General features: G+C 37.6%; 1 protein-coding gene across 2 annotated transcripts; it reads right to left on the minus strand.

Annotated features, from left to right (window-relative positions):
* Positions 1-23,864, minus strand: SLF2 (SMC5-SMC6 complex localization factor 2). 2 transcript variants are annotated; one of them, XM_018069252.2, is made up of 19 exons: positions 23,824-23,864; positions 23,224-23,348; positions 21,845-21,902; positions 19,435-20,627; positions 16,262-16,344; positions 15,203-15,316; positions 14,759-14,926; positions 12,837-12,939; positions 11,272-11,347; positions 9,840-9,981; positions 9,284-9,392; positions 8,026-8,202; positions 7,372-7,469; positions 6,632-6,719; positions 5,986-6,117; positions 5,094-5,171; positions 3,441-3,527; positions 2,017-2,085; positions 1-865 (listed from the first exon to the last, which is right to left on the minus strand). In XM_018069252.2, the coding sequence occupies exons 2-19, from the start codon at positions 23,281-23,283 to the stop codon at positions 830-832; spliced, it is 2,871 nt and encodes a 956-aa protein (XP_017924741.1). In that variant the 5' UTR covers positions 23,284-23,348; positions 23,824-23,864; the 3' UTR covers positions 1-829. The 2 variants fall into 2 exon arrangements, with proteins under 2 accessions (XP_017924741.1, XP_017924740.2); XM_018069251.2 differs by having other exon boundaries at positions 22,642-23,348.
* Positions 23,865-24,298: the final 434 nt, after the last annotated feature.

Consider the following 24,298-nt stretch of genomic DNA (forward strand, 5'->3'; position numbering starts at 1 on the left):
ATTAATAGGAAGCAAAGTCAGATACACTAGTGGTGTAATAAGATCTCATTTATATCCCGGTCTTATAGAAACACTTCTGTGTGGTCACATTCACTGCATAAATTCACGCCTGAAGATGAGGAGGGTAAGTTAAAAATGAATACTTCACTACAGCAAATGTCATTTGTTCTTTGATAAAACACAACCAGAGGAAAGAAGCTTCCACTTGAACTGTTTGGACACAACCACTCTTAAGTTCTGCTTCCGTCCTCAAGTGAACACAAGAGCAGTCACTTGGTTCATGTGCAACTGCTGTATTTTGTGTTTTTAAGAGACATTGGATGTTCATACCAGTTCTGCTTTGCAGACTAACACGACTCAGCCCAGTTCTTCCTCGCCTCAGGGGAGGTCTAACAGTCTTTCTGAACTCACATTCCATATCACAGGGCAGTTCTTTCCCAGCCAACCTAAAACAATGCTTGCAGGTATATGATGGCAAGAAAATGAATACATACTGTTTTCAAATATGTCTTGTGATTAATGCTGAAAACAAGAAAACTTCCCTCAGCTTTCAATATGGTAAAATATTTCTAGCCAATTTTGAGAAGGCTATAGAAATGGATTTTTTTTTCAGTTTACCCACATTAATTTTTCAGAAGTAGAGCGTCTGGATTAAAAGCCAACGTTAACCAAATTAGATCCTCATGTTTCTATTATTTGTCTGCATCAAGCTCAAATTCTAACTCAGGTGATTGATTTCTTCTGTTCCAAACAAGGTGAAGCTTCATTCATTCTACATCTTCCTTGTTTTCAGAGTTTTTCTGTTATTTTCCCTGAACTAGGAAAGATTTCATGAATCTGGCTCCCAGAAGTCATGCAGTTTTCCCTAAAGAGTAAAAACAAATCAGTACACAAGTCAGAAAACCAATGTCAGAAAAAATGAGTAGAGTAGGCAGGTGCTTAGCTTGGGAGCACCACACTGTGTTGCAAGTCCCTAGAATTTTATTCTGACACACTTGCCAGTTTCCCATATGCGAATCAACCCCAAATATCTCTGAAAAAACAACTCTGAAAGAGCTGCATCACTATCAACTTTCATCAATTGCTAAGCAGATTCTGCAGCCATGAGTTACACTATAATTCCCTCCTCCTCTATAATAAGAAATATCACACACTACCCACAACATATTTTTTGCACATTTTTGAGACTCTTTACAGTCAAATGGTTGATTACACAGTTTTTAACTGCAATCAATACCAAGCATATAAGCACAATTTAAATTTTATGTAAATTATACCCTCATTACTGGAAAGCTAAGCTTTTCCAAGACAGGTAGCTTTATGTTTCAAGACAGGACTCAAACAGTTGGCCTGATCACATTACCACAGAAACCTTACAAGCCAAGGCTGGAGGAAATGGCTCTGAACTCTAGGTATCACTAGAAATTATTCATCTATTTCACCAAGTCCAGTTAGATGTCAGGAAGGCAAATATTTTGGAGAGACTTATCATGGCATTATACTACTGCATACTTTTACAAAGCATAAAAGGCTTTGCCTAATCATTGCATGAATTTTTTTACACATTCAAAGTGGGAGGAGTTATCAAAAGCCCTTAAATATATGTGGATAGAACCCTGGACTCAAGTAGTCTTGAAGTCACGTGCTGCCAGACCACAGCAGGAAGTGCATCACTGCATTCCTGCCCCAATGTCCTTTTTGAAGCATCTGCTAATAACTGTAATCAGAGACAGGCCCTATGACTTGACTCAGTACTAGCATTTCACTCTAACTACACACACATTTACAAAAGTATCACTTTTAAGGATGATGACATGACTGTTTTACTGAAGTCAGCAAAGTAAGAATTTTAATTAAAATCTATTCTAATACATGTAAGTGTATTCCACAGCCATGCCACTTATGAAGAAAAGAAAAATCTCTTCAAAAGAATATGCTATTTTCAAGTGCTAAAAAATGAGTTGAATGCACCCCATAATGTGGGAAGAAAGAGAGAAAAAGGTTTCATTACAGTACCTGAGTAAGCCGAGTGGTTTGTATCACATCCTGCCATTTGGTATGTATCCTAGCAGCTAAGTCTTTTACCTGCAAATTCAGATTGATTAGCTTAGCCATTTATGTTAAAAAAAGCCCAAATCATACCCTGTGTTCCCCCACCAGCCTCAAACTCATAAAACCCCAGATAACCCAACATCCAAGTTTACTGGCACAAAGTATCACTAAGTCAACTTCAGGTCCCTGTAATTTGGGACTCTGAATTCCAAGTCATGTACTCCACACAGACACATTACAGGCACATGACTCCCCATGTTAAATGTCTGGAATCAGCATGCAAACCTCTGGCCTCCAAGCACTATCTCATCTTTGGGTAAGTGAGATTTGTTCCACAAGTCTGACTGTACCTAGAACTGCAATCACAAAAGCCAACAACGCTTCGGTTGTTTCCGAAATAAATTCTTTATACGTAAACTGTGCTTTTTCATAACCAATCACAAGCAAGTGTTTAATCCAGGCCATTCACACTGAGATATGCTTCATATGCGGTGTTAAAACCCAGCACAGTGGTGTCCTCTGGAAGTTACTCTCCTATTACATAAATGAAGCGATGGAGAAAACCTGAGTAAGATTTTTCCCTCCCAGTGCAAGGGCACATAGAAACAAAAGTGAAAGTGATCAGTCACAACAATCAAGGCAAAAGTAATTAACTTGTTAAAGGGATCCATGCTCCACCAATCTGGCTGAATAAGAAAAGAAGAATCTTCTTGAGAGGTAAGAAAGCACACAACTGCCCAGGCCTGATTTAAAGCCGAAGAAGCCAAGGGTTTTCAAAGTTGAGGCTGAACACTTTATCACTGAGCTGATTTATTTGGTTTGCTAGGACAGCAGGCAAAGCATGAAGGTCACAAAATTAGGACTACCACTAGTAAGCCCCGTGCCACAAAGCAAACAAAAGGCAATTGTCCAAGCTTGATGCTGCATCACATACAATGCTGGCTTAAAGCCACAACATTTTTAATTAACTCATTCATTTGAAAGATAAAATGGAGACTCATGCAAGATAGGCTACTTTTTCAGTCCTCTGTATCCTGCCCTGCATGTAGGCTCTGCTCTTACAATTATAATGAGCTATCAATGACTGCCACAAAAAGAAACAGAGCAACTCTGTGGGCCTAGAAGTTGAGAGGCCTGGTTAAAAGAAAGACAAGCTCACATTTTACAGCTGTTAAAGAGTCCTGTTGCTCGCAAAAGGAATGTTTGCAGTGAATTAAAATGAGCATATATTTAGCTACATGCAGATAGAAAAAACAGAAAAAAACCCCCAAACCTATGAGGAACTCCTGGAATTTCCAGGGCTGGGATGAGGGAACAACAAGCATCACAAACACTAAAAAACATACAAACACAAACCAAAACAAAATATATCAACTTTTGTGTCTTACCTTAGATCGATAAAACAGCCTTGCATCTTCCCTGATATCACCTTTTACGTACCTATCTAAGGCACGACAGAGCTTCAGTATGTGTTGCTAAATAAAGATAAAAGTGTACAGCTATTAAATCCTCGATATCAGTTTTATTCAAATATTATATGAATTTAAAAATTATATGCTTTGGTTTGATTTTTTTCTCAGAAATACACAGGAAGGAAAGGGAAAGGAAAGAAAACAAGATCATAAGATCCTCTGTCAGTTGCTCGTGTGCACCTGGTAAACCAGGTCTAATTGCTTTTAAAAATAGTTTCAAAGTATAGCAGAGCTATACATCACAAATTTTAAAGTTTTTTAGCTAATTTGCAAATCCTTTCTGTCCCCAAAGTAGCAAACACAGTGCAGTGCCATTCACATCTTTTATCAGCAAAAAAAGTTCTGAAGCTACAATAGCTAAAAATAACCTTTCAGTAATGATGACTCAGGTAATTTCTTTTGTAGGAATTGGCTGAGCAGGTAAAATATATCCAAGGCTTATGTGCTGAACTGTTATTTGTCTCTAAATTTTTGATTACTTTAATAAAGCAGTTTTGCCACTTCATAATCTCCTGATAATGACTCCCAAGGTCTTCCACATTCTGTTAATTTCTTCATAAAGTTCCTGGTTTCAATCTCTCACCGAACAGCTGCAAAGAGGCTCCGCTATGCAGAACAGGTGAGACATGCTGAAATTCTACTTATAAACATGTGCTGGTGTCTCAAGGCCACAATTTACCCCACCTAACTGGAGGAGGACCAGAATTGAAATAGTTAGATTGATTTTATGCAAGTCTAGTCTGCACAAAGTCCAGCCACACCCCTCTGGCCACTTGATGGCTAACAGGTCAGTGAATAATAGACTCTTCCTTCATTAAGAAATTGAGACATTAAAAAAAAATTATTGAAAAGATCAAGTTCTCCACAAATCTAAGTAGTTAACTGAGACACTTAAGCCTCCAAATGTAACCAAACATTACTGCTTTACTTCTCTCAAACAGTTCACACGACAGATTTCTTAAATGCCAAGAGTGATTCCACAGGACAGAAGGTTTACACAAACACCTTGCAACTCCCAGCAAGTGATCACAGAAATCTGAACAGGATTACTGAAAGGCTAAGCAGAAGGCATTACTTAACAGATGTTACTTAACACAGCACAAAGGAACTATTGCTACAGAGAAGAGCTACAGTCCTAGCTTTCACTTGCTGCATGGCTGCACTCCAGCACAGAAAACTGTAATGTGTTTGAACACATTTTACCAGCTATTTTTAAAGTGGCTTTTTTCTACACTGAAAAATTTCAATCCTACTTTAGGATCATTTGACTTCTTAGAATTTCTGTGCTGAGTTAATCTCCGGATACTTTCTGAAAACGATTAACACAATAAATGCCTGCTCATCCACAGCCTTATGTTTTGAGGTAACTCTATTCACAGAAATGCAGAAGAGGTTTCTTTCTCTGCAGTAAGCCCAGGCAAGCTCTTCTGCATTTACCTTGCGTCAGAACAAAAGCTTCCCCCAGCGCTATTATCCATGGTGATCACGATTGCTCTTACCAAAACAGACCAAGTGTGCATGAAAAACAGTCTTTTAAAATCTAAAGGTCTAGCCACTGAAGTTACTTACCCTTTGATTAGAATTTACAACATCAAAGAAACTGGCTTCACTGACTAGGTGAAGGAGGACGTAGATTAAGTAGTATGCCTGGAGAGAAATCAAAACAGCTTTAGCAGTCAAAGCACCATTACAGCTCTTCACATCTAGAAACAGCACCATCTTTGCTTTCTGGAATGATTGCTCCAACAGCCAGGCCAATGGATAAGTAGGTCTACACATCTGCCTAAACAACTAATTTGAAACAGTATATCCATGTATTAGAAACATTTTAAAATGGTATTACAGTGTTATACACAACCTAAATAACCGGTAAAAATTTCTGCGGTTTTAACAACTGGAAATTAAATTCAGCAGTTGGCTTTATTTTCCCATCGTCTACATCCAGATCAAAATACTTGCTAAGAGATTCCATGATAACATTCAAATAACCAAACCAATATTCAATTTTTATATGGATAGAATACTAAATCTTTGTAACACTTGTTTATGAGAAAAGATTAATAAAAGATCCATAAATATCTTTCTGAAGCCTGAAGGTGAAGGTCTGGCTCAGCGCCAAACAGTTTCCACTGATTACATCAGAAGGGAGGGAGGAGACAGCCCTCTGATTACAGAAGTCAGGATTCAAGAAATCCATGTGACTCAGAAAATCTGACCATATCCCTGTTTGTAAAACAGCCCAGTACAGGCTCCTCCATCACATGCTACTTCTTTCCCTCCTCCATGACTATAATCAAAATTGAATATGAATAATATTTTAAAGATATAGAGCAACAAAGTAGTGTACGTGCAGTTCCACGTACAGAACTGTCAGCAGTTAACAAAAATTAAAAGAAACATTCTCAAAAGTGTAGAAGATGCATAAAAAGACAAATGCAAAAAAGCACTATTGGCTATATACCTCCTGTTCTAGTTCTACATTAAGGTGGTCTTCATAGGCATTCTGCTCTTCCAGTCCTTCTCTCATCTTTCTCATCTTCTTCAGTAGCACAGAAGGTTTCATACACACCACAAACTGATGTAGAAGAGACATCTACACATACAAACATTAACAAAATGGACTGGTTTACTGGCAACAGAAAATTGGAAACAGAGTGACACTACATTATTTGTCCATTAAGACAAGAACAGAAAAGGGATTCTTAATTAAAAGAAAGTTTTCATGCTTTGAGTAATTTTTGACTATTTACAGACTAAAGTGTTTGTACATCACCTCAATAAAAAAAAAAAAAAAAATCAAACCTATGAAACAAAGAGTGTCGCCACATGAATATAAAAGGAAGACTCAAAGAAATGTAGACCTCTTTCCAATGTCTAAAATTGATGTTTAGGCACAAACAATACTGCACTTACAAGCTGTAGAACATGCAGATTACACACACGTGCAAATATACTTTTAATACTAATCTAAACAGAAAATTATTAATTGGTAATTTTGCAAGTTTCTTGAGAAGAGGCTTACAGTATTGAAACATAAAACACAAAACACAAACATACAAGTTTTCTAAACTTCCAAGTTATATAAACACAACACATATGTGCAGTACCTGCTCATCACTGTCATCAGGTATTTCTATATGCTTTTTATGAAGAAGCTTTGAAATTATCACTAGGCTAAGACGTCGTCTTAGTTCCCTGAAAAACAATTTTAAAAATTATTTCCCATAGAATTTCTCAAATCCACACTGTTTCAACAAAGTATATGAGGCTATGCATGGCTTCCCTAGATATAAACTTGCCTACAACTATTAAATTGGATTTTCTGAATATAGATGCTATTAAACTAGTAAAGAGGCCAGTAAACCAGAAGTATCTTAGCTTCTGCACAAGTACACACTGCTAGATACTTGTCTGTAAGCCTGAAACTGATGACCCAATTAATTCTCCTTGCTCAGATACACTCTAATTTATTAATTTCAAAGATACAGAACTCAGAGTGATGCTTAGAAGTAGACATGAATCACTCAAAGAAAATTTAATTTTTGGTAATTCAGACAAGAATTAGAGTAGGTGATGGATGCCAGAATAGGAAGTTAAGTCTGTCTTTACTACAGGGTACCAGGAATGCACAGCCCAGAAACTACACATAAAATTTAACAACCCTTTTTCACAGCAGAGGTGATCAGGAAGCTATACATGCACACCAAGAACTGCATATACATCTGTATCACAAGAGAAAACACAAATACTTTTTTTGAAGTGCCATGTAATACCTATTGCATTTATCAGACTTTGAGCTTATACAGATAAATCAGCTGTTAATGATCTGAGGTTACAGTGTCATTACCGTCCACGCACTGTCCAGCTTGGCACGAGCTGAACCAGCCACAGGAGATTATGGTGATGGTCAGAAAGTTCACTCACTGCCACACAGACCCCTGGCATCTTTAAAAAGAACAACAAAACATCCTGATACTGAAGAATGGTTGTTTGCTTTATTTGCCAAGGAATACATCTACTCCCTAGAAACATACCATAAAGGATAAAAGGAACTGATCTAACACATGGTGTCCATAAAGAGATTTCTGCATTGCACCTGTAGTTAAGTCTGCTAAATACTATTTTAAGTAGGGTAGTTGAGATCAGATTGCTTTTAATAACATGTTAGCAGCTCAGTGCAATAATTTCTTCATTCTTTCAGAGCCATCTTAAACAGATAGCTATTTTAGTAAACAATCTCAAGATAAATATAACAGTCCTCTTGCAGAAGTGGACAGGCAAGCATGTCATGCAACAAAACCCCTGTCAGTATACCCACCCATTTCATAAATCTCACACAATCCCAAAGCTTCAAATTTTTGCTATTATACATATTATTATCAAAATTTTTGTATTACATTTTCAAGCAGTATTTTTCTGATATGTCAAGAAAAAAAAAATGAAAACTTCAAAACAGAAGTTGCGGTTTCACAAATCCAGTACAATTAATTTATGAAGTTACCTTTGTATCCCAGTCTTTTATACTCATCAGAAGCTTTACAAAAAGGCACTGAAGATCTACCAAAGGAACTCGCTTCAGCTGTTTCTCCAAGCTTATTTTAAATAGCAACAGAAGCAGCAGCCATATTTCTTCATCAGTATATCCATCTTGAATTACTGTTGTACAGAAACCTAGAAACTTTAAAAGAAATATGAAGTATTAACATCTGAAATTGGTTTAGCTTATTTTAAAGCATGATGAGAACTCAAGCTTTCCACCCTCGCATTAAAAGTACCTCAAACGATGTATTGTTTTTGCAACACTTGTGTACTAACATCTCCCCATCTCCTAGTAACAGCACTCAAAGTTTTTTTTTATACCTGCTGGAGGCTCATTTTTTGAACAATGGCAATATTTCCCAGACAGTAATCCTTCTCTACCGCACAGATTTTCTAAATGCACCAGTAATACTGAAAACATAAATCAAGAGATTTTTCCCCACCCAGGTGTTATCACATATACTTACAATACAGGACGCATGCGTAAAGGAGAACACAAATTGATCAAGAGATACATATTCTGTCTCTGGTGGAAATGCTCCAAGTGCCTCTTTTTGAACTATGGGATTTTATAGTTAAAAAATCTCTAAACAAATAATGTCAGGCGGATTCAGATATTTCCATAAGGAACACTGAAATCAGTTATAAAGTCAGCATTTTCACCATACAACTTTAATCACAGGGAACTAGCCTGTGAAGTGTGACCAGCACTCATCCAGCCTACAGGACACACTGCATGGATCTAACAGCTCACTTCCACAGAAGAGTCAGCCACAGTTCCACCTGTCCTCCATGAGGTCCCACCTCATTTCTCTTGCACTGCACAGGGACCAACCACATAACCCTGAGAGCTGCATTAACACATCGAGGCAACATAAAAAATATGAGCCAGCATCAACTCCTCTCTTCCCATTTCCACTGGAACACAGAAATTAATAGTTTCTTCTATATGAGGGAGCCAAGATGTTTGATAAAGTGCCACAGCTGGAAAAGAGAGGCAGCAAAACTGTGCAGCTGTGAGTGAAGCCAATGGAAGTCAGGAAACTGAAGTTTCCAACAAGCCTGCAATAAACTCTGCTGAACATGAAGCTGAAACCTCAGGACAGCATCTACTCACAAAACATGCTCAGGACTAGATTGCAAACCCCATCCTCCCTCCCAAAAGAAAACACACACACACAAAAAAGAAACCAAACTCACAAAAACCTGGGTTTTTTTACCTTAATCACATTAATTAAATTGTTTTCAAGTAGACTGGAGAAGGCTGGACTGGCAGACGCTAGGTCTTCTCTTGGCTGTTGTTGACTCACTGCTTCTTGCACTTGACTTCTAATAAAAGAGACACAATCTGAGCAATAAATGAACAATTTAAGAGCTCATAAAGGCCTATTTACATCAAACTGAAGAAAAAAAACCCTGCATGGTTCAAAATGCCTTCAAATCAAAACAATGGTCAGTTACAGAGCACACATGTCTAACTGGATTTGTAGCCAATTACTTACAATGCTGCTCAGCTACTTAAGCAACATTCCTGTAAACCTCCACTAGGAAGATGCAGGACAAAGGACTCTGCTCTGGTTTGCTGAACCCTTACTTAGGTTTGAAGTTCTGGGTTATTTACTTCTACTAAGACCTGAGTTGAGAACTTAAAGAAAAGTATGTCTGGATGGAAGGGAGGGGAAATAAAGAAGAACCTTCTAAGGTTCTTCTACATTCTAAGCACAAGATTTGCTTTCAAAGGATATAAGCAATAAATATCAAAAGGAAAACACTTACAAAATATCATGCTTGTTAAAGTTGGGCTGCAGATGTTGCAATGGAAAGAGAGATCTAAACTCAACGCCCATATTGACAAAAACAACTGATATATCTGCTATTGAAGGAATCCACAGTTTAGAGTGTTCATCACTGATGGAAGCTACAAATAAAAGACAGGGAATGGATTAGTTTTAAATTTAGTTCTGAGCACTAGTTCCTTTCAAGGGAAACAAATAAGTTCATCAATCTGCATGAGTTCTACCAGCTCTCATCTCAGAAGAGTCGGTATGTTGAACAATACGCCTGTGTTCAGAACGAGGAGAGGGTAAAAAAGTCTAACACAGTTATTTTACACTAGAGAAACACCTTGACTACATAACAGTTCAATTACTTTCAAGTTCCACCAATCTTCCATCGCAGCTCTCTTTCATCATGAACAGCAGAACAAGCAAGGTGGCAATATTTATTTCTATGAGAATACATAAATTACTGTTTTGTATAAGCAAAGGTAAGAGGGAGTTATCATAGTGGGACTGGAAGGAAGCTAAGTAAGATTTGAAAATAGGTAAGGTTTCTGGAACAAAGTGCTAAACAAGGATCTCTCCCAGTCTTAATTCTTTGAATGCTCATTCATCATCTTGAACTGTTCATTCAGAATCAAGCCTAATGCCAGCAAGGCACAAAATAAAGGAGGCTACATTCCCTCTCATACCAGCTCACAGTCTCATTTTAAACAAGAATTAAAATATGGGGTCCAGTTTGGAGAGGCCTGAGCAAATACTTCAAGAGAACCACGTCACTTTAACAACGTTAACTGGTAGCCTTAAATGAATGTGACTTTTGATGGATCTGAGTGAAGATATAGGGGATGTACAAAGGAACTTGTAGTGGAGAAGTATTTAAGAGTACACATGAAGGCAGGCAAATACACATGACACCAGCAGCAGTATGAGCTGAAGGAGATCCTTCTAAGTGTTTTTGTGCAGGTGTATGATTCTCTTCACTTTTGCCATTTATCTGGAAAGTAAACCATGCAGTGCTACACACTGGGTATGACGATGTGAAAAACATCTTGTAGTCCTTAAGCTGTGAATGTCTGCATCTTCCAAAGTAAAAGAAGGAAAGGAGCGCAAACTTTTGAGCAGACTTGGGCTTCTCTTCAGGTCAGTTCTATTTGTGAAATACCAGACATGAATTTAAAAGACTCTGTACTGGATGCACTGTTTTGCAGGTACGTGCCAGGACCACACACTGCGGTTCAGCTTGCACACACTCAGTCGAGACCAACCCCCAGTATTTGTGCTTTACATAAGTAAGAGAAGAGCCTACATTCATGCCAGAATCACAGAATAGAACTAGAACCTTTTACTTTCTCATCAATACTTTTCTAAACTTGAGTGGAGAAATGCCTTCATTTAGGTGGCCACTTTTCCACCCTTCAAGTACTTACAGCTTTTTAGTGTTAGCTCCATCAATCTGTCTAAAATCTGAGTGGAAACACAATGGTCAGGATGAATAGACATCATCTGTGGAGAGAAAAAAAACAACACATGAAAAACGAAGCTGCATGATGGCATTAGTTTTAATTTTAAAAAATCCCCCAAACCAAAAACAACCTACAACTCCTTGGTAGAAAAAATTAGAAACAGTAACAGATTAAAAAAATACTCAACCCCCAAAAATCAACCGCAAACCCTCTAAAGCAAGATATACCAAGGAGAACAGAATACTCTGAATACTGATTATTTGAAGCAGAGCAAAGATGCTATGAATACTTTACAATTAATTATTTACCATATCGGAATGCTGTAACCCCATGTTAGTTCATGAGAAAGTTCTGAGGGTTAAAAGAATGGAAAGTATCACAGATTCTTCTGAAACCCATTTGCATCTGTGATCAAACTGAACTTCCTGATCAGGAGTGGAGGCAATGGACTTAACTACACCCTTTTCCAGTCGCAGGCAAATTGAACATATGGAATACTAAACTGAAACAATGAATTCGTAGTTTTTCACAGAACTCTTAACAACAAAAACATGACTATGAAGTACAGTCCAGGTTTCCTGGAGCACTTCACTAGTCCAGCAAAACTTCTTTTTCTCCCCCAAGTGCTGGACAGTTTCCTCCTCTGTAAGTGATCTGAATTGGCTCACACTTCCTCCCCATTAGAGGAACAACAGGGCTCACAGAATGGGGGCAAGGCAATTTTTTACTGGCTGGAGGAAAGGACATGGAACAGCAAAATGCTTCCCTTTTGGCAAATGTAGAAAGCCAGTCAACAGAGCCAGGCTGCAATTTTAAAGGTGGTCCAGCTTTCTTTTTCTGTTTCAGGTACAGTTCGACCGTGGTAAGGAATAGAATGGAGATTGGAGAGAAGCATTTTTGTGAGTAACAGCACTTTGTAAATTCCTGGGGATTCAGATACAGACATCTAGATAGGAGACAGCTACCACATTTCCTTTGAGAATGACTCCAGGCTTTTTCCTGAGCCATAAGGTACCTTTTCCAAGGGAAGATTATCTGACAATGCAGGTATCACTGATGATTTAGAAGGTGATATGCAGAAATGGTACTTTTGTATATTGCAGCATGTATTTTTTTCAAAGAGTGGAAGGAAATACAATTAACATTAGCTTGTGATTTGGCCCACACTATTAATATCATGAAGTCTCTCCTCACCTAGTATGTACTGTGTCCTTTTCAAATGCAGTAGCATATATGAACATGGACAGGGACATGCAGCTTTGCATTCACTCAAAGTGTGGAGAAAAAGCTATCTCTACTATTTTACCCCCAGTGACAATCAAAGTATTTGAGACCGGAGAACAAATCAGAACCCAGGAAAAAAAAAAGAAAAGAAAAAAAAAAAGGAAAGAAAAAGACTTCTTTATTTAGAAGTTGTTAACCTAATGGAACAGATTCACAAACTGTTCTGATTATTCCTGCTACAACTGGCTTCCAGGAAATATATTATACATGCACAGGGTATAACTGCATGAATAGCATAGACTTACCTGGAAAAGCCATTTCAGAATTGGTATGGGGCACAATATACAACTGTAAGAAGAACTTAAAAAACCACCAACAGCTAAATAAAGTTGCTGCTTTATACCAGAACTGTAAGAGAAGGATGGGGGTGAGGAAAGAGGATAAAAATCAATTAGTGGTTGAATCATTACTTTCACAAAAGCATAAGAACTTCCCCACCCCTCAGATCATCATCAACAGCAAAGAAAGATCTGAATATCCAAACCAGATGTTATTCACATGCTATTACCCATATAAAATGCTATAGTAATCAAACCTTGATTTGTAATAGCAATCAAATTTAAAAATGTCATTTAGAACAACTATCTTTTTCTCCAGAATGCCATAACATGCAGTTTGGAAACATTTATATCATTAGAGAACAAAAGTTTCAAATAATCATTGATTTACACTACTGTACTGTGAACCACTATGCCTGACTGCACAGACAGGCTGTTATGCTCACTGAGGCCAGTGAATAAGACTTTTAACTGTCCAATGACCTCTACCAACACTTTCAGAAGAAAAGAGAAAAAACATTGTTTTTAAAATACTCTTAAATAAAGAGTCTGAAGGCAATTAAAATCAAACAGCCTAATCTTACTGGGCAAATTTGTGAGGTGCAAAAAAAAGCTGTTAGAAGAACAGAAAGTATGTCATTGCTATCACTGAATTATTTTAGTTTTAGTCTTCCTTAGGGAGCTAGGTATGTAAAAAGCAGCTGAATTAACGATATCCAGTTTCCCACACACCCTTCTTTAGTTTCCTCTATTCTCTGTATCTACTAAATCAGGTAACTCTGTTGAGACATCTGTGTCCTAACTCCTACATACACCCTCTACCTGTCTGACTGGGAAGACCTCCATGTGCCAACTGGGCAGCCAGTATGTGCCAGCTGTGCCAACTGGACAGAATGCATAAGCAATTAAATCATATTTGCCTTCTGCAAGGGATGATTAGTTTAATTCTCATTCCTCCAGTCACTGATTTACAAGATACTTTTGAAGCTTATATCCTTGTGATCTCCAAAACATATTAATAGAAAGGCCTGAAGCCAAAGGAGTGTATCACAAACATCACTTCCTCAAGAGATGAGAAGTCACTCTCCTCCTCTTCACACCCACAACTGCACGTACACATGTATATAAAATCCTTTAATAGTAAGAGAATTCTCTCAGTTCCACTGATACATGTTTGCAATCAAATACCAACTGAAATAACCAGAATTTTTCAGGATTTACACTTGTGGCATTAGGCAAGAATTTGTCCAGCTATTTATAGTCTGACAGCCTTGTAAATATAGAACAGAAATGCCTATGAGTTCCATAGCACTTGTTTATATACACACAGACACACTGATTGCCTGTGAGTGACTGAGTCTAGCAGGTGTCAGAGATCATGACTCTCTGCAATCCTCATTAGGTGAAGCCTCAAGTCCCAGGCCCTTCCAGGACAGAAGCACCAAAAGTCTTTCAGCAGACACAGTGTGACACTAGAAGGTCACAAATCAGTTCACCACAAAGGTCCTCTTTCTATCTGGGGATAGTTAAGCTTGTGTTCATTTAAACATTTCACTTCTGCATTTATCTTCCACAAGCTGGGCAGGTTATCAACGATAGCCCAATGCAGCAGAAATATGGAAGAGGCCAGAACAGCTCTTTGTTTCTTTATGTCTCACGTAAGAGGTTTTCTCAACAATTGCAGAGGAGGAAGGAAGGAAGCTTCAAGTTACAATTTACTGTTCTGTAAAGCTAACCGAGCAAGGAAAATTCCAGGGAAAGGAAGTTAGTCTTGCCTACTTAGTAAGACAGAGCACGTTTATATGCAAAGATACTATTTTATCTTAAAACTGCTAACACTGAAGAAAATTGTATGAGTAAACACAACAAAGTAAAGAGGATATCCTTACTTAAGAAGCAGCTTTTCTACAGGATTTTGAGGGATGAGGTAAAAATTCCTCAAGTCAAGGTTATGTTGATTGAAGATTTGCCCAGAAGCTGATAAATCAAATATATCTTCTCCAGGGTGGTAGTCAGGTATGGCATTGACTACTACTGAAAATCTCTTCGTAAACGCCCTGTAAAATTGAAAACTGCTTTTGTTAATTCAAATACTGAGAAGCTATTTGCTGCTTGAGACAATTATTTGCAGATGTTGAACACATCAGTCTTACGTGAAAGCTGAATTGTTAAAAATACAGTAACACCCAGGGAAACCCACTCAACCCCAAAAGATATAAAAATGGTTCACATTAAACATATTAACAACAACTATTGCAAATGAAGAGAGGTTTGGAAAAAATAAGCTAGAAGAGCAAAGAACTAGATTTAATTGGTTTTGGAGTTGGAAGGACCTGTGTTCTTCTGAGAGATCTTCATCTCCACTGGCATTCTCCTCATTTTCTCCGTCGGAAACACTGTCGTCTCTTTCTATGTCCTCCTGTAACTGCTTTTCTAGTTCATCTACCCTGAAATGACAGCAGCAGCAGAGCACATCGTCACCATTTTGTATTTGCAACAGAAGAGAACAAAATCCAGAATGTGAACCCAGGAGTCAGTAGCCAGTTACACATGACAAAAGCACTTGAGACACTGCATCTGTGTAAAAACCAAGCATCTCGCTATTCCAAGGCACAAAGCGAATGTTTCCCAAAACCTAATGAATTTCCAACAGTGCAACCAACCACTAGTTCGTCAGAGACAAATACACTCAACCAACTTCTGATAAATTTTTTTGTAATTGCACAAAATTTTCAATCTCGTGGCTGAATTTTTTTTTTAAAAATACCAAACAAATATTTTATTTGTTAAACAGTATTAGTTATAGGAGTATCCATTACTCCATAGTCAGTCAGCCCACAGTTACAAGGGTCAGATTCTTTAATCAGAACAGCTAATCACACATACATACCTATCACCACCACTTGCCATTAGCACATAAACCATATTTCACTTCCTACCCAAAAGATCTCTTGCAAGAACACTCATTAGTTCTGTTCACTGACCTGTGTAGCCTACTCAGACACCAATAGTCTACACAACTTTGGGAACCAAAACTGAGCTACAAATACCTTTGAAGAAACTAGTACAGTCAGTCTACATAAATATTCCTGTTTCATGCCTGACCAGCACCTGGCTCAGTGACCTACAGCGAAGACATCAGTAAATTTAGTCTGGCTCTTCAAGGGTAGGCAGACGCATCACAAATCACTCCTTATTGCTTGGAAGGAGCCTGTCATTCAGCTTTTAGAGTTAAGCCACACTTGTAGGTCCTGTCAGATGTATGTTGGTACCATCAGCAGGCAGAGCTTAGCTTGTTGCTAATCGAACTCCATCAGTTTGGGGGAGATGAGGTAAATCTAAGCTTCTACAACACCATCCCAAATTTTTCAAACCAGCTTTAAGAAACAAACCTCCTAGATTCTTCTTTTTCCTTCAAGAGGTTTTCTAAGCTGTTCACATACGACACCTTGGTCACAGGAGGAGTCTTAGAAAGCTGTAAATGAAATAGTAAGAAATTAAAAAAATACCACAAGCTATCAATTCATTCATAATATTGTATTAGACAATAAACACAACGAAAATAGAAACCTCTTCCAATTTCAATGATATTTTACATGCAGATAAAAACCCAAAGGAGACCCTGCAAAGGAGACCCTGCAAAACAGGATGATTAACAGGTTAGGTTTCTCAGTCCTCTGACAATTTCACATAATAGTCAAATCTCTCTCAGTGACTAATTTAGAAATGACTACTCTTCACAATAGATCTGAACAGCAAAGCAAAAATCTGCATCTCTGGGGCTGACCTCCAGCTAACCGTCACAAAGAGCATTAGCATCAGAAGCCTTTGACCCCACAACTTTATTACTGTCAGCCACTGAGACCCTGGGAATCTCCATTCTTGTGCACAAGACAAGAAACTCCAAAAATAATTCAGGACCCTTTTCTTAGTTTCAGAGTCCCTGGAGGGCAAAGTACCAGTGTTTGTTAAACTACCTCTAAAACCATCAGACAGACCAAAACTTCCAATTAAAACCCTAATAAAAACTGAAATTAAGAAGCTAATAAGTAGAATTAAAAAAACAAAAACCCACAAACCAAACAACATGCAAAGTCTTAACTAATTTTGCTAGTGGTTTTTTTTTCAGCGCCCAGTCTTTTATTCAGCTTGTAGCAGAAACAGATTTTAAATCTTTTACGGCCATGATTATGCTCTTTGGACAAGCACAGCCCCTCTGACACCACCTTGCTCTTCAGAGATACCTTTCAAATGTAACAAGCAGCATGACTTAGTGTGGGAAATATTAAGGTAAGAAGTCTTCAGCTTTCCCACATTTTATATCTGGTTAAAATGTCTAAAATGACTGTTGAATAACTGAGGAATCAAAACTTTATTCCAATGTGGACATATGCCCCTTCACACAACACAAGAGAAGAATGTTAGTACATGCAAAAACCACGGTCACGAAAATGTTGGGACAATTTCTAACTGCTTTGTCTTACTTGGAAATCAATTATGTAGGCCAGGCCAAATGTTGTGGTCACATACATATGCCACAAACATTTGATCTAGGCTGCATCTGTTTATCAGGTTTAACCATTAATTACGTAGACACGTTGGCTAAGGTTGTGGAATATGTATGTAACCACACAAGTCTGATCTATAACACTCTTGCATAATGAATCAGAAGGACAGATAAAATAATTATGGCTCTTCAACATCTGCCCATGGAGATAGTAACTCAGTCAACAAATAAACCATTCCAGAGACTGAAAAACATGAGGAGAAGGGGAGAGGGAAGAGAATATTTTTACAGGTATTCTGCTGTTCATTTTCCACTGCAGGAACTAGTGGTGGGCTGACCCCAGCCAGCAGCTAAGCACCACACAGCTTCTTCATTTCCCCATCCACTCGTGCTGGGCAGTGAATAAGAAGAACAAAGGCAAGAGAACACATCGGTCAAGGTAACAACAGTTTAATAAGGAATAAGGGGGAAAAGAAAAAGTGATTCAAAGGCAGTCACTCAGTACCTCTCACAAGCAGAAGGATGCCCAGCTAGGCTGAGTAATGGTTACATGCCAGACCAACACCCCCTGCTTGGTTTTGATTGCTGAGCATGACACTACCTGGCATGGAAAATACCCTTTGGTCATCTGGGTCTGCTTCCCAGGCCCTGTTCCCTCCCAGTTTTTTGTCTACTCTATGGGGACAGTGTGGGAGGAAGAGAAAGCCTTGATGCTGTGCAAGTAGTGCTCCACAACAGGTAGAAGACTGGTCTCTTACCAACACCAGTTTTGTCTGAAACACACAGCACCATACAGCTGTGACAAAGAAAATTAACTCCAACCGAGCCAGGCTCAGTACAAAATCCCTTTGTTTAAATGCAGCCATTTCCAACCTGTACCAGCTATCAGGAATGTCACACACTAAGACCTACTGCAGGACCTTCCTTATTAAAACATTATTTTACAATAAAACTTCAAAATCACTACTTATTTGACAAGCTTTGATTGAACAAATGACCTAATTTTTAAAAACACATATCAATTCATCACTGTAATATCCTGTACACAGGGATTGAAAAACACTTCATTTATCCCTTATGAGCAGAAGTCATTCAGCTTTTTGAAATCCTTTCTGAATTACTTCCAATTTCCATGAAATACAACCTGAAAGAAAACATTACACTTACTTGTACACAAATCTGACTGTGTCAAGGATATATGACTGGAGCCTAGCACACAGATTTCTCAATGTCTACATCTGGATGCACAATCCTTCAGACATTCCAAGGACAAGCACAGTAACAAGCACATCCCTGCTCCGACTACATTGTAACTGTACAGTATAGGACCCTTAAGCCAAGCAACCAGTTTTACAAGCAAATAATTCTGAATTTTCATGCATTATGAGTAAGGGGGAAAACCATATAAAAAGGTAACAAAACAAAGCTGATTATCTGCTATCTCATTCCACTTTGCTGTAGTTTTAATGAGCATAATGACAATCAGCAAGAGGTATAGAATAGATTTTTGATTAAAATTCACGTAAAATAACTGTTATCAATCAGTCATACACATTCTGATTGTTATTACCAAGGGGTTCTACTGACACCACTTAAGACAAAAACTTGACTATTTGATTCTACAACAATATGTCTCTGTCTGTTACAAAAATTGAGTAAATAGTCATGGTTTGTGGATGGTAGTGGAATAGGTACTAGAAGAGAACTGGACATAGATGTTGGAGCAAATTGTTATGTGTTTATAAAACTGAGCTGAATAGCAGAAATTAGTTCTCTAGAACAGCTGAACAAGTTGCTGTCTGTCTATATCAGCTGGAACAAGTGAGGTTGCAGATGACTGATTTTTGAGTATGAGATTTCATTCAAAAGGGCCTCTGTCTGTGTTTTGGTGGATACATACTATGTAGAATTTCATTCTCTTAAACTTTGAAACACAAGGTAACAATTTAGCACTCACTGGGCCTTGCACTGTGCTAAAATCTATATTATTTTTCTTGCAAATAACACCCATAAAAGAATACTTAAAAGAACATGCTTTTTTGGGTTATAGACACTTACATGAAGCTTCAGGAATGGAGTCACAGTGTCCTGAGAAAAACTGTCACAAGATTCTTCTGGGGTCCCTATCTGTGGCTTGAGACTTGAGCAGAGAACTTTTTGCAGTGGCATGAATGCTTCTTCATCATCATCATCATCATCATCATCATCATCATCGTCCTCATAATCTAGAACGGATTCCAAAAACTCATCTTCACTATCAAAGCCGCTTCGTGATTTTCCATTCAGCTTGGACTTGTCTGTAGAGGTGTTTTCAACTTTTAACTCTCCTGAGGATTGTGAAGAGGTATGGCTGCTGTCCTTGCAACATTCTCTCAAAGGCAATGAAAGGGGAACATTGTTACCAGTCTCCTCTGAGGGTGCAAGTTCCCCAGACACTTCCATTGTATAAGAATCAGAAGCACTTCCTGAAGTCCTGTGTTTTGTTCTTGAAAAACTGTTGCTGTATTGAATACTGCTTATGTGTGCTTTATTGTGTTCATGTCTTTCTGGTTTTTTCCCATCCTGCTCTTTCTTAGAAGCATCCAGTACCTGAGATAAGCCAGCAATCTTGAGAGATTTCACACTCTTTGTTTGTGTTAAGCAGTGGAGAGAAGGCAACACAGTACTTTTTTCCTGAGAAAAAGGAAGGGACTTTTCCAAGAGAAAACAGGAGTTAGCCAGCTGCAATTGATTCTCTTTGGTATCCACAACAGAAATATGGTTATTTTTATCAGGTCTGTGTGCAGAATATGAAGATGGCAAACCTACAGTAGAGCAATTATTTTTCTCCTTTTCCTCGCTCGAGTTAAGGTGTTCCTTTGAAAGAGCAGAATCATGCCTAGACAGGGCAGCAACATCCCTCAGTTGTATAACACCATCATGAGTAGACTTTAAAAGGATATTTTTTACGAAGTCAGTCCTCCTATTCTTGCATTTTGAAGATGATCTACTAAAAGCAGGGTCATTCAAATTCGATACATCAGATTGATCTGAACTGTCTTCATCCACACTCATGGCAGTTTGTTTTCTTTTCCCAGGAGAGTCTCTTTGTTTGGATGTCCCAGAAGACACCTTAGCTGGAAGGCAGTGTGAAGGAACAGCTGGGCTTTTGGGCAAACCAGAGGTCATGTCAGATGATGTTCTAAATGTATGTGGAGAAGATGCCTCATGGTTTTTTAAAACCTGCTTTAGCTTTGGTTGAGATGGGTCATCTATGAAGTGTTTGAGAAAAAAGTAAAACACAGTTGTCATGTTTAAAAATAAAAATAATAATAATAATAATAAAATCAAATGTATAACAGCTTACCCTTTAAAGAACTAACTTCAGTTTTTAAGTCAACTAGGACTGAAATTTTTATCAGAAACTACAAAACTTCCATTCTGATTGAATACAATGGACCACAATTAAGATTTAGCTGATACTGTAATGCTACTACTGTAACTAATTTGGAAATTAATTTAAATCTGTTTATTATAAAGTAGCTCAGTAGCCACCATAGAAACACTGGAATCAATCAGTCTTTGGAAAGAGACAACAGCCCAGTTAAAATATGGGACTGGAATAAAGTTTCATATTATAGATATAAATAACAAGCAGCATGAAAAGTATTTTGGAAATACTTCAATAATTTTAACCGTGGGCATAAAAAAAAAAAGCATTCAGAATACAAAGAAATCTGGTTTTAGACTATGGTTCTGTGGAATCAGAGCCCACCTTCCTCATCATGCTTTCCTGCTTCCTGTCTCAAGCTGGCACCAGCACCTGGACACATCACAGAGAGCTACTTCATGAAGCTGATGTGGCTGAGAACTTCCCAACTCAATTTTGGCACTGCTGGCCAAGTGCTTCTGCAAGTGGAAAGCGATGCAGAGCAGCAAAGAGTCTGGTGGGTTTCCACAGCTATAGACTCTTCTTTTTTTTTTTTTTAATTTTATCCTACTGACCTACCTCAAGCTTCTATTCATGTGAGCTTTTTAGATTCAGATCTATCTCCTGAACAAAATGATGTGGTTAAAAGGGACAAAAAGCAACAAGAATACCAGCTAAACTTTAGTGATTTGTTCAACAAGAATGTTCTTTTTGGATTAAGCTGAAAGGCAAAATTTATTAACCACCACAGTAAATGTGGATTATCCAAAATGCAAGAGAAACCATAAAAATAATCTGAGATTAGGGTTTTAAGACAATGAAATATCATGACTTCTAATTAAGTTACAAATTATCTGTTTTACACTAAAATCACAAATTACTTTTAAATCACTTCAAACTTGCCGTATTAGAAATAACACTGACCATACAGCAGTAATTATTTTTTTTAGTGAGATAAAACAGAAAACATAACTTCAAGAAAAAAAAGCCATTAAAAAGAGACACTAAGTGATGAATCTGATTGTTTAATTAATTCCATATTAACAGCACTGCTCATACCTGAGGCAGTCTCCCTTGAACTAAAACATGGTATTTTTCCTAAAGGACACCCATTTCCCTAAAAATAAAGACAGAGGAAGGAAAAAAAGTTAATTGCATGCTTTTTAAAACTAGGATGCTGACATCTCGAGTCAGGTGTTGAATCCAGCACAGACACAGTTCCACACATCCCCAGAAATACATTAATAGACCTCATTTCAAGACAAATTTAAAACAAAGCTGCAAAAATCTCAAATAAAGAACTCAACCCAAATTGTATGTATTTTCTTCAGATTAAAAGAGTGAACATAACTCAACCTGTAATGAAATACTACATTCTTAAAGGATCGTTCCCATCTCTTTCTAAATACTGTGGCTTAAATGCATAAATCTGAACTGCTATTAACTGCAACTTCTGAATAGCAGAAATTTGCCAGTCTGTTCCCTAAGCTACACTGTAAGAAAACACAAGGTTATAAGGCATTTAAGATAAAGGCGGTTTTTTCTACAAAATACAATTTCAAGTTACAATTTCTATTGCATTTCCATGTTTACATCTAGCCCAGAATAGCTTCCCTGCTTTTAAACTAGGATTTTTCTTTTATTGTAAAATGACTAAGAACTGGCTTACCCAAGCATGACCTAAAACTTAAAACAGCATAGCAAAAGAACATGAACTTTTGTTACATCTGAAAAAGGCAGCACCAAGAATCTGCTCCTACACTGCAAAGTTAAAAAAAAAAAATTAAAAAAAATTTAAAACTTCACATGCACAATGGGCCACTGATTTCAACCTTTAATGACCCTTTTAAACACACCTGATGCAATACACTTGTTCCTGAGAATGCTTTTACAGGATGTGGCTTAGAGTGTTTCAGCTCCTGTTTCTTCTGTTCCCTTTCTCTGCGGGGAGCTTCCAATGACAACCTAAATGCAGAATCAGTAGGAGAGCAGGGCAATTTCAAGGGGAAACCTGGGCTTTGGCACAGAGATGTGGTGCTCACAATGCCAGTATTTCTAGCGCAGGCTTTTCGAGCATCAGCTTCTGGTGGTGAAACACATTTGTCAGAGTCTGAGCTAGTGTCTGCTAGATCCACACAGTCATTTTTCTCTTCCCAACTATTTCCATAAGACAATGGTGCTCTTCCTACACCCAGAAAACTCTCATTTCTCTCCTGTTCTGGCTTGACAGTCTTATCCTCTTTGGCCAAGAAATTGCTCAGAGACCCTGCGGTAACAAAGAGTTTCTTAATCTCAACTTTTGGGTACAATGAACCTGATGCCTTCCATACTCTGCCATTCTCTAAAATATTTACACTGTCCTTTTCCTCAATTCTTTTTCGAAAGGCATCTACCACAGGACTTGTTTGGTGTTTGGTCTGGCATCTTTTTCTTCTGACCTTCTTTGGAGAAGATATTTTCCTTTCAAAACCTTCAGCACGTAGAACTGACAGTCCCATTCCTGCATCTTTTACATTTCCTCTGTCTGGTGAACACAGCACTATTCTGTCTTTACGGCCAAGGTCTAAAGAGAGAAAAGAAAAGACAAATTATTCACAAATACAATATTGGAAGAAAAAAAAAACACAAAACAACAAACCTTCTTGTACTATATTACTTGATATTTCATCTCTCTCTCACACATAATCCAAAGTAAATTTACTTAATCATTCAGTTTTGGTATTGCCATGTGTCTTATTTCATATCAAAGAATCACGTGATCAACATAGCTTCAATTGTTATAAACAATCTAGCTTAAGCAAGACAATAACTTGACATAATAATTACATCACTATTTAAATAAATTAATTTTAATAGGAAATTGACATTTTCAGTTACATTATTAGAAAAAAAATTAAAATGTGCACATTTTGACCTGTTTGGTAGGCTATACTCACTATGTTGCTGCACCAATCTGGAATGAGATTGGACTATAATTCTACACACTTATATAATTAAAATTCATATAAATTTATTCCATATAAAACCTACATATTTACCTTGACTTAAAACTGGTTTGAAGAACTCTGTAATGGTCTGGTTTCTGAAAAGAAAATATAATTTTATCTTTTTAAAAGAACAATATCTAAATGCCCATACAGTAAATATTAATAAAATTTAAACACTGTAATTTATTTCTACAAATTTTTCAATGCCAATAGCTCTCAGTGCTGATAAATCAGAAAAAGCATCATCATCCCCTTCACCTTCTAGCCTTCACCCTGCTTGACTAATGAAGTCAACCTGTCAGTTTCCTCACTCAAACTGTTTTCTTTATCATTCTAACAAGTCTAAACTACTCTTCCAGCTTAAACTAAGTTTTCCTGACCAGGACCGACCTCACCTGCATCCAGCATTCTAGGCAAGACCTCGCCAGCACCTTTTGTGATGGCATTTAACAACCTCCCCATCTCCACTATCACTTTGAACTGATAACTACCACTAGTTTTTGTTTGGGGTTTTTTTAAGGTTTAC

Source organism: Manacus vitellinus, unplaced genomic scaffold (genome assembly GCF_001715985.3).
Source record: "Manacus vitellinus isolate BGI_N305 unplaced genomic scaffold, ASM171598v3 scaffold_15_pilon, whole genome shotgun sequence".
Classification (NCBI taxonomy): Eukaryota; Metazoa; Chordata; class Aves; order Passeriformes; family Pipridae; genus Manacus; species Manacus vitellinus.

Bases quoted from the DNA above. Each gene is read 5' to 3' on its own strand.
- SLF2 (XM_018069251.2), bottom strand. From the start codon at position 23,283: ATGGGACTGTCAGTTCTACGTGCTGAAGGTTTTGAAAGGAAAATATCT. The intron at 9,393-9,839 runs GTAAGTGTTTTC...CTCTTTTATTAG, and splicing joins TTTAACAAGCATGATATTTT to AAGTCAAGTGCAAGAAGCAG. The intron at 866-2,016 runs GTACTGTAATGA...TTTACTCTTTAG, and splicing joins AAACCACTCGGCTTACTCAG to GGAAAACTGCATGACTTCTG.